Here is an 11,331-nt window from a genome sequence, read left to right as displayed (position 1 = left end):
GTATTAAAAACTATCACTTTTGCCACATAGAACAACATGTAATAAGTTAAATTCATTGTCTATATACAGAGCCATAACTGTAATAAAGAGAACGTTGTCATTAGATGTAGTCAGCCTTGGAACCCTGTGTTTGTAAAGCTAAAATTGTAATTAGTCAACAACAGTCTTTTGGCTGTGGTTTTTGAGTTTTTCTTAACCGCAGTAATGAGCCCTCATTGAGAGCTCTTCAACAATATATATCATAAGTGGTACTTATTTTCATTGATTCTGGAGTTATAACCAAATAAAATTTTAATTAATAAAATATTTGGATTGTACAAGGGGAGACACATTGGTTTGAATCTAACTTCATTTACTTTTGTTTTTAATTTAAATATTGATTTTTTAATAATTATTAACCTCTATAGTAAAAAACGGTTTGCAATAAATTATAATAAAATAACAATAAAAAAAAAAATATGTATGAAAAAAGTTAGAAGGTATTAGTGAAATAAAATTTTATGTACTTTTAAAAATGTGTATATGGAATTTAATAGGGGTACAAGGAAGTCATGTCGATTCACATCATATTTTTATGATAATAAAAATAATGTATTTTTTTATTATTGTGAGAAATTAATTTGTATCAAGAGTAAATTATAAACTATCAGTCGAAGTTAAAATCTTAAGGTAAAGAATTTAACATTTCTTTTAAATATGGTATAATTAAATACGGTACATTTCTTTTAAACTATATATTCATGATATATAGTTTTTACAAATGTAGTTAATTTTTATGATATTCTAACCACCGTTCCTTTTTGTACTCGTAGTTTAAATCTCGAGTTGTACCATCGAGAGTATCGATTGATTAATTTGAGCTATGAAAATAAAAATTCTGAATCGATGTTTGTTTGCAAATTTAAATAAGTACATTTTTCGTGGAAAATTAATTTTAAATTAACCTACGTGTTACTTAAGTTACTCGTGTTAATGGGTTACAGTTTACATGTTACAGGTTTTGTTAATTACCTCAATACTGTGTAATCATGAGTTCTGTGTTAAACTTTAGGTTGTGGGTGTTAATTATTTTTGGCTTATTAGGCTGCGTTCTTTTTCCTACGGCCATTGTTTAAATTTAATATTTCTGTGTACTAGCTTGGATTCCTGTTATAAAGGTAACTTGACCTAAATTTAATTTTAAATAACCTATAAATGATTTCCATTGGTTTACAAATCGGCACTAACGTTAACACTAATATTAACAGTAGTAAAGATTCATTTTGATAGTTGTTAATGTTTGCTTTAATAAGGCAGTATGCTATTTTATATTTTGCTAATATTTAAAGATTTCTTTTACCGAAATGAATTATTTAAAATTAGTATTTATTCATTATCAAATGATTCTGTTTTTCACTGTACTTTTAAAGAATTTACTTTTTTGGCATTTCCTTAATATATTTATATTTAATGAATAAGATGTTATTAATTTATTACTGTACTTTTTCATTCCTTTCTATTCTGTACTAATTGTAATATTGATATTTGTGAATTTTAAATCTGCATTTCCTGTATTTGGTTAGTAAACTTTTGCCTTGTAAGTTGTAAACTTTAAGGAAGGTGAAGTTTTTGCTTTGGGTAATTATGATGCCCTACTTTCAGAACAGTCCATGTGCTTCTTTTTCCTACATTTCATTTTAAATCTTTCATACATCAAATCATTACAATTTTCATACAGCCATTTAATTTTAGTGTTTTACAAAAGTTTCATGTTATTTGATCTATAATTTTTCCTATTGTATGTAACATAAAACAACTGCACAAAATGTTGTGCAGTGAAAGTAACACACTAGAATTTGTTAAATTTTGTTATAATATTAAATTTTTCTTTTCTACATGAAGCCTCTTCTTTGTACATTGTAAATTGATCTAACACATTTAAAATTTTGTTTTACTCTACTCTTAAGTGGAAAAAAAAATCTGCTTGATATTTAGAATTAACAGATATAAAATATGCTTTCATCAGCCTAAATTGGTACGTAGAAAAGCTTCATTTCCCTTGTCAAACTATTCTGTGCTTTGCCTATTCGTTTTTTTGGTACTTACTTATTAACCCATTGACCAATTGTTAATATCACATAATGTAACCATTATATTACCATATCTACAACCATTTATATTTATTTTATAAATAAAATTTAGCTAAACTTAACCTACGCTCGCTTTGTTTATTAATCTTGACTAATCGCTTTGTTTACTAATCTTGACTAATTAACACAGTAATGTTTTGAGTATTAAAATAATAATTTGGTAATTATTGCAGTTATTTAAATCAAATGTTACTGTTTGTAGGTTAAGTTTGGTAAATTTATCTATAATTATAAGCAATAATGCTTATAATTTTAATATGTAAAATGTTAATGATCTTATAACTAGTGCAACATACTTATAAGTAGTGCAACATACCCATTTTTGACTTTTCTCTGATTATCATTTCTTTTATAATTGATTTTTATAATAAATAATTCAATTTTTGTAATTAAAATAATTCAGTAAAAGTAATTGTAAAGATTTATACAACATTAATTTATTAGTAATTATTTGGTTACACCCATGTAACTTAATCTGAATATTAATTATATGAATTTTATCCATTTAGTAAGTAGATAACCAGCAAATTTTTTAAAAAGTAATCCTAACATATCTTATGGAACACTGCAGAAAATTTGAAATTCTTCCTTGCCTAATTAGTGTGTTTTCAGACGAGCTTATTTTACAGTTATTGTGATATGTGATTTTCTTCATTTTATTACTTGCTGGAGAAAGGTGAAAATGTATTTCTAATCTGGAACTGCTGGGATGCTGTCAGTCGATCACAGGAAACGATTAAATTACAGTTTTTAGCTGTCTGCTGATTTTGTAACCTTCCTTCAGTCATCACTCTTTAACAGATTTTCAGTGTATTGAGATAATGAGAGATGAAAGTTCTGTAACTAAAAGAAAACGTTTTCGAGCTTTTCTATCTGTGGGCCAGCCTTCATTTTATCAGACACTATTACTTAAAATTGTAATAGTTATACACTGGTATTTCAACTGCAATGTTGGAATTAAGTCTGAAATAAAAATTTCAAAGTAACCATGAAGATTAGTTTTTACAACTGCATGAAAATGATAATGTTGGTGTGAAATTTCCTCAAAGAAACATTGAACTTGTTTTTAGTTATAAATATTGATGAAATTATTTGAAAGATTGTAGAATGAGTAAGGTAATAATGGAACAGACACCTCCAAAAAAGGAAAAGAATAAGTGTGGATGGTTAAGTGATGGAATGAAATTAGAAAGGAGGTTGTAAGTTGTAATTGCTTGCTTAGTAAGACTGGTGTTGAGGATATTAGACAATGAAGAGAGGGGCAAACTGTGTTTTTTAATTTTAATTGAATTTTTTTTAATGTGAAATGTGTAATTAAAGGCTGTTATTAAAGAGAATTTTATAAAAAATCTTTTAATAAATTTGTAAACTTTTATTTTCTCTTTGTCCACAAATGTTCCCCACTAACTGTTTGAGTAATAAAAATTGAATGTTAGTTGTATAACAGTTTTTGAATTAACTTCAGTACACCTTAACAAAAAGTTAAAAACTTGTATAATAATCTGACACTACTTTCACTCTAAACCAGGTTTCTTCAAAGACTGATGTTGGGAATATTAAGTGTGGTGATCGTGTTAGGATTAGGTTTAGAAAGATAATTGTTCATACTGTAAAAGTTTGACAGTATGAACCTTTTTTCACAGTGTGTCCATATAATGTTTATTACTTTTTGAGTAATTTACATAGTGCCTTACATATCGGACAATATTATGTTCCTTATAAATGAAATGTTAAAACATGCTTTGAATTTATTATTGATAAATAAAACTACAAAGCTTTTTAAACTCTGTTCTATTTTGTTGTTGTGTGGAGTAGCATTAATTATTAAGTTTGTATAATTTGTAGTAATTTGCCTGTTGTATTTTTGTATATGTTTAATTCTGTTTTTTATGTATTAATGAAAATGTTGAATTTATATCATTAATATAAGCTTGTGATGAATTTATTAAAATTATTAAAAAAACCCTTTAAAAATAAAAAAATTAAGTGCATTGAGAACACACAAAAGATTATGGCAATGGTAGGAGGAGAAAGTCAAATATCGCCAATTTAGGATATAGAAGGTACTCATAATTGAAAATTAGTAACAGAGAAAAAAGTTACGTTTTTAATATTAAAAAATTAATATTGAAGACTTGATGTTTTTAATAACAATTACAGTGTGAAACAAAAATGATTTTTTTTCTCAGAAAGAAAAATATGTGATTCTGATCGCATCAGGTTTCCAAGAGACAGGCGTTTACAATTTCAAACATTTTAATACTTAATATTCAATTTATATTTAAACATTTAAGCATTTGACTTGTCTAGAATGCAAGAAATGATGATTTTCTACTATATATCGCCTTTGGAGCATCTCTCTTGATGGTTCAGCAATAATCGATCAGCATATTAGGATTCTGTTTGCCTTTATACCTCTTTTCCATTGTTGAAATCTCTGATGAAAATGTTCCCCATGTCCATTGTTCACTGTGCCAAGATTTTCTGGGAAGAAACCTAGGTGCAAGTGCAGGAAGTGTACTTTTAAGGACATATTACAACCCAAATTTTTATAAGATGTTTTCGATTTCCCAAAAAACTCCAATTTCCCTAAAAACATTTTTGAATGCTCACAAAAAACCTTGCACAAAGTAATTGAGAGTATCATTGAATACATTGCATAATAACTGTTTTTTTTTAATGCACTATGTGTATAAAAAAAACACAAGGGAATATTTAGATTTAGATTTAAATTCAGAAAAGAAGTTTGCTTTTGTACCTAATAATTTTGTTCCAATTATGAGGTAGAATCCAAAGATGTTGCTAGAAAATGGTCAAATTCAATTTAGATTTTGAAATACTTTCTTTAGATTCTTATGATGTATGCAGCTCTTTTATATTGCAAAAAATTGTTGTGAGATGTCACTGGAAAAGAAGTTTTCTCGAAAGTGATCGTGATTTACACATCAGATTAAAGAGTTGTAGTAATTTTTGTAAATCTGCTGTCAGTACATCATAGTTTGGATTAATACTTACAGCAGCAATCTGATATAACACAAAAAGTAACGACTCAGCTACTGTGAAAATTAATCCAATCTATGAAGAACTGACAGCAGATTTACAAAAATTCTTAGAATTTTTACAGAAGAAAGTTGTGAACCTTTAATTAAATATTTCTGATACTGCAGATGGAGATGTGCTGTTTGCATTGTATAGGATAAAACAACAGCAGATCATGGAGTAAATAAGATAAGCCCTCAGGTATTCTGAATGGGCTGATGATAGTTTTAAACTCTTTAACATTGCTAAACTTATGATATTTCAGATGGCTATTAAAGCCAAAATAATAATGTTGGTTATAAAGAATTTTTAAAAAAATATTTTGTATAAATATCCACAAATAAAATAAACCCAACATTTTTATTTAAATGATACATTCATATGGAAGGGAATTCAGTCGACAATCCTCTTCCTGAGATAGGCAGCAAAATGTTGGCAACTGCTCTAAAAAGTATGCAGTACTTAAGATGGAAATAACAGACTTCAAAGGTGTTCATTATGTATCTTTTTAATGCATATACATCCTGTTGCATCTCCTTTTATATTTAGAAGAAAAAGCACTTGTTGTTAAGCAACTACTTGCATTAACAAAATGTGTATAGTGGTAGGTTTGAAAAGCAAACAATGTTTTTTGTATCTTTAGTAATTTGACTGGTTTGATGCAGCTTCCAAGATCCCCTATCTAGTGCAGTTGTTAAATTTTGGTATACCACCTACCCCTACCCAAAACCGCCTACCCCCTCCAACCACCGCAACCGTCTACCACTATCCTTCCCCACCACAACCGCCTACCAATACCCCTCTCCATATCCCATCCCCACCGCAACCACCTACCCCCTACCAACCACCGCAACCACCTACCCCTACCACCCACCGCAACCACCTACCCCCTACCACCACCACAACCGCCTACCCCATTACCACCTAGCACAATCTACAACTACCCCCTACCCCTTACCCATTACCCATTACCACCTAGTGCAACCCACTGCACCCTACATCCTACACCGCTAAGAGTTTATATTACATATTCCAAAACATTGCCTGCCTGCAAAATTTTCTCATCTACCCTGTCCCTCTAAAATCAAAGCGACTATTCCAGGATGTCTTAACATGTCGCCTAACCGTCTCTTATACTGTACTTTTCCAAGTATTTCTTTCTTCATCAATTTGCCGCAACACCTCTTCATTTGTCACTTTGCACCACATTTATTATACCACATTTCAAAAGTTTCTAATCTTTTCTTCTCAGGTTCAAGTTTCACTTCCTTATAAAGCTAAAGCTTACACTCTAAACATAGACTTTCAAAAATGTTTTCCTGATGTTTAAATTAATTTTTGATGTGAGCTAATTGTATTTCAGATTGAAAGCTCGTTTCGCCTGTGCTATTTGGCATTTTATATTGCTCCTGCTTTGTCCATCTTTAATAATTCCATTTCCCAGATCACAAAATTGTTTTACTCCATAAATTTTTCTCTTCCTATTTTTATATTCAGTGGTCCATCTACATTATTCTTTACACATCTCATTACTTCGTTTTGAACTTGTTTATTTTCATGCGGTAGTTTATGCGTAGGACTTCATCCAAGTCATTAATTATTTCTTCAAAATCCCTTTTACTCTCAGCTAGAATTCATATCAGCAAATTGTAGTATCATTTCACCTTGCACTGTTACTCCGGATCTAAATTGTTCTTTAACATCAGTAACTGCTATTGCTATGTAAAAATTAAAAAGTAATGGGGATAGGAAATATCCTTGTCAGACTCTTGTTATTGTTAATCTTTTCTTGTGTTAATAGATTATTATTACTGTTGCAGTTTGGTTCCTGTAAATGTTAGAAATTGTTCTTGTATCTCTATGTAATATGAGGTGCTACCCAAAAGTTCAGGGAATTTTTTACTATAAAAATAAAATAGCTTACCATAACTTATAATTTCCACTGTCTCCTTCAAAGTAATCCCCTTGAGCATTGATACAGTGATCCCAGCGTTTTTCCCGTGATTCCATGCATCCCTGGAAGTCTGCAGGAGTAAGTGTTCGAAGCACGTTCTGTGTTTCTTCCTGAATCTCCTCAATTGTGTTAAAACGACAGCCTTTCAATTGAAATTTTATTTTCAGAAAGAGAAAAAAGTCGCACGGGTCAAGGTCAGGCGAGTAGGAATCACCACTGTCTTTTTGGAAGCCAAGAAATTTCGAACGGCTAGCAATGTGTGCGCAGGCGCATTGTCATGGTGCAGAACCCAGCTGTTGTTACCCCACAGATCTGAACGTTTGCGCTACAATGGAACATCCCATTGACAGTTTGATCAAGAGGAACAAATTCCTTATGGATAATGCCTTTGATGTCGAAAAAACAATCATCATGGACTTCACGTTGCTGCGAACTTGGCTTGCTTTTTTTGGCCGAGGTGAACTTGGCGACAACTGCTGCTTAGTTTCAGGGACACCCATGTCTCATCTCCGGTTATGATGTTGGAGATGAAGTTAGGGTCATCTCTTGCTGAATTTTTCAATTCATTAGAGATAGCTACGCGATTTTGTTTTTGGTCGCTGTTCAACAGTCTCGGTACGAATTTTGCAGCAATGCGTCTCATGTTCAAATTGTCTGACAAGATGCGTTGCACGGATCCATATGACATTTGTACGATTGCACAAATATCATGGATTGTTTGTCTACGATCTGTAACAATAACCTCAGCACTTTCTCGATGTTTTCCGGTGTTGTGCTTGTTGATGGTCTTCCTGAACGCTCATCGTCATAGACTGTTGTTCGTCCATCTTTGAATAGTTTGTATCACAAAATGTTTTACTTTTACTCATAGCATTGTCACCAAATGCTTCCACAAGCATGCGATGGGTTTCTGCACCAGTTTTTTTAAGCATGAAGCAAAATTTGATGCAGGTTCTTTGCTCTTTAAAATCTACCATTTAGATTTTCCCAGAAGCAGTAAAACACAACGTTACACTACCGCACAAAAGTCAACAATGCAGCCTTTCACCATCACAGCTGTTGGAACACTGATTTACAAAGAGTACTGTTAGCCACATGTAGCGGTAGCAGCAATGGTTCGCGCGCGAAATTCAAATTCCTCGAACTTTTGGGTAGCACCTTGTATATACTTATAATATACTTTTAATAAGAATTATCCCTTGTCGCTGAATGGCTTTGAATCGCATGTGGCACTTACTAACCTTACGGTGGCCCTGAAAGGGTCGTCTTTGTCGTCAATTGGCTTCAACAGCTCTTGCTAATCTTAGGGTAGCCCTGAGAAGGACTGTTGTCAAATGGCTTGGACAGTTCGTAATCCATATCCTTGTAGTGGTCAACAATGAATTGAAAATTAATTCTCGTGTACGCTCTTTTATTGGAGCCTAAGAGTGGTGGGGCTGCAGCGCCTCTTTGGTGAGAGAACTGCGCGGTGGGAATGATGCTGTATCAGCAGTCCATATACTGTGCACCAGTTCGCATGTGAGTTGCTCTACTGTGTTCAGCCGATGATATTAAATTAGGCATATATGTAGTAACACCTTAAGGGATACAGGATTGATTTACATAAGTGCATTGTTGATTTTAAAAAAATAATTTAATCAGCCTTTTACAAAATAAATACTGTGTTCAGCCGATGATATTAAATTAGGCATATATGTAGTAACACCTTAAGGGATACAGGATTGATTTACATAAGTGCATTGTTGATTTTAAAAAAATAATTTAATCAGCCTTTTACAAAATAAATACATGAAAAAAAGAAACAATTTCATTTTTACTGAAATCATTGGTCATTTTATCAGTCCATCTATTCTTACAATTATTTGGATTTTCCTATTAATAAATATCTGAAATCTATTTATACACTGTTTAATCATGTATACTTAGATTTTTATTTCTCTAGAAATTCTAAAGTTGTGCAAATACAACTGTCATATAATGTTATCTTTTGTTCGTATGTGCTACTGTGGTATTCTAGATACATGATCTCCCCAATTTTTTCAGTATTTATGATTTTATCCAACAATATGTATCAAAATAACAATTTTTTATCAACATATAAATATTATAAACATTTAAAACTTTTGTTTTTTGTATCAATTTATTCTTTTCTTAAGTAATAATTTTGTAGTTAATTTTTCATTTCATCTTTATTTATTTCCAGTATCTGTAGATTATTTTGTATTCTGATTATTTTTAAATGAAAGCTTTGCTAATTATCCCATTGGTTAACAGAAGTAGCAGATTGCTGTTGGAGGTGATGAACCAAGATTTTTCTTTTAGTGCATTGTCACAATGAAACCATACCCTCATGTATTGGCGATACTGAATTGAGGTTATTTTTTTATATATATTCTGATGAAAGTATCTAATCTTTTTGTACACCTAGATTCCTCTAATTTGAGCTGATATTTTTTCCTCCAGTTTTAATGATGTTTTAAATTTTTATTGGGGGCTTGGTGTGTTTTACTTCTTAAAATACTCATCTTAAGATCATAGTTCTATTTATTCTTTATATTGGGAGCCTTATTTTCTGTAATGTCATATATTAATGGACGTATTAGTGTCCTCTCCAAAGGATGCATGACTGTTATTATATTAATTGAAAATTACATTATTGAATATAAAGCATATTTTTTTACTCTCACAAACTAAACCATTCAATGACTGTATTTTATGTTCACTCTTATCTTATTATTTTCCTGGACATTTTTCTCTAAATATTACAAGTATAATGAATGAAGAACCATTTTATTGCCTTACCCTTGATTGTTTAAAATTATTAATATTTAATTTTTTAACTTATAATTAGTTTTAGATAGAAAAAACAAACCAAATAACAAACTTAGTCATTTGTTTTGTTTTAATATAAGATTTAATTAATTATAATAATTACTGTTTACTTTCAGATGAGATGTATCTACAGTTCTGTTGCAGTCGTCAACCTTAAAATTATTGAATACATCACTGTCTAAAAATTTTAAATTCAAGATTATCTTAGTTACGCAAACTTTATTTGTAGTCATGTCTGGCAGATATGATGATGTCATATTGAGTTATTATGATACAATTTTATATCAGGCTGATGTAGATTTACTGAGTGGACCGCATTGGCTGAATGATGCAATAATCAGTTTTTACTTGGAGTATTTAGAAAAAGAGAAGTATTCTGGTACAAACATTCTATTAATTTCTCCTGCTGTAACACAGTGCTTGAAAGCAAGTCCTCTGGCAGAGTTATCCATATTTTTGGATCCTTTACAAACTTTAGAAAAAGATTTTATTTTTATGCCATTGAATGACTGTGAAGATCTAAGATCACCTGGTGGTACACATTGGAGTTTACTTGTGTATAGTAAACCAGAAAATACGTTTTATCATTTAGATTCTTCTAATGAATCGAATGATAGACAGGCAAGAAGTTTATCTTTTAAACTTTCGGGTTATTTAAAATTGAACAAAAGCTATTACTTTAAATCTCTGGATTCTTTACAACAAGACAATATGTATGATTGTGGTATTTATATGTTATGCAACATTGAAAATCTTGCTGAATATGTTCTGAGAAATAAACGTATTGAAGGAGCTAAACTTATTAAAAGAAGTAATGTTGTTACTAAAAGATTTTTTATATCAGAATTAATAAACAGTTTAGCTCAAAGGTAGATAAAGAATACCAATACGAATAAATCAGTTATAGTTACTTAGTTTGTGATACCAAAATAATGCTGTACATTATAATATGATGTTTCATGTGCACATCAGAATGTGATTAAAATGTGTGGCCTCTAATTCAACTTAACTATGTTCTTCTGTTATATAAGTAACAAATAGAAATTATAACAAAACATATTTATATTTAATAAATACAACCATTTTATGTACCTTTACATTTTATTACTTATTTATTACATATTGGCTTGTATTTAGCTATTTTTTAATTAATTATTTTGTTTAATAATAGTAACTCTGTCTTTTTTCCAAAACAGTTTTGTTTTATTTACTATTTTAAAATATCTTACATGGTAATAGTTTTATGATGTTATGGACGTGATTAAAATAAATAATTTAATTCTGTTACGAGTGATTATTTTCTCTAAGTATTGACTGTTAAACAGGTTAAGATCTAACTCTGCAGTCTTAGAGTTAGATCTATCTTTCTCTTGCACT

The 11,331-nt window shown here is 30.4% G+C and overlaps 1 protein-coding gene across 1 annotated transcript; it reads left to right on the top strand.

Moving 5' to 3' along the window:
• Nucleotides 1-844: 844 nt before the first annotated feature.
• On the top strand, nucleotides 845-11,241 carry LOC142332433 (sentrin-specific protease 8-like). Its single transcript, XM_075378881.1, has 2 exons — nucleotides 845-1,157; nucleotides 10,071-11,241. The coding sequence occupies exon 2, from the start codon at nucleotides 10,186-10,188 to the stop codon at nucleotides 10,825-10,827; it is 642 nt and encodes a 213-aa protein (XP_075234996.1). The 5' UTR covers nucleotides 845-1,157; nucleotides 10,071-10,185; the 3' UTR covers nucleotides 10,828-11,241.
• Nucleotides 11,242-11,331: the final 90 nt, after the last annotated feature.

The sequence above is a fragment of the Lycorma delicatula genome, chromosome 1 (genome assembly GCF_047948215.1).
Source record: "Lycorma delicatula isolate Av1 chromosome 1, ASM4794821v1, whole genome shotgun sequence".
Taxonomy (NCBI): Eukaryota; Metazoa; Arthropoda; class Insecta; order Hemiptera; family Fulgoridae; genus Lycorma; species Lycorma delicatula.
This window is presented reverse-complemented; position numbering and strand designations above follow the sequence as displayed.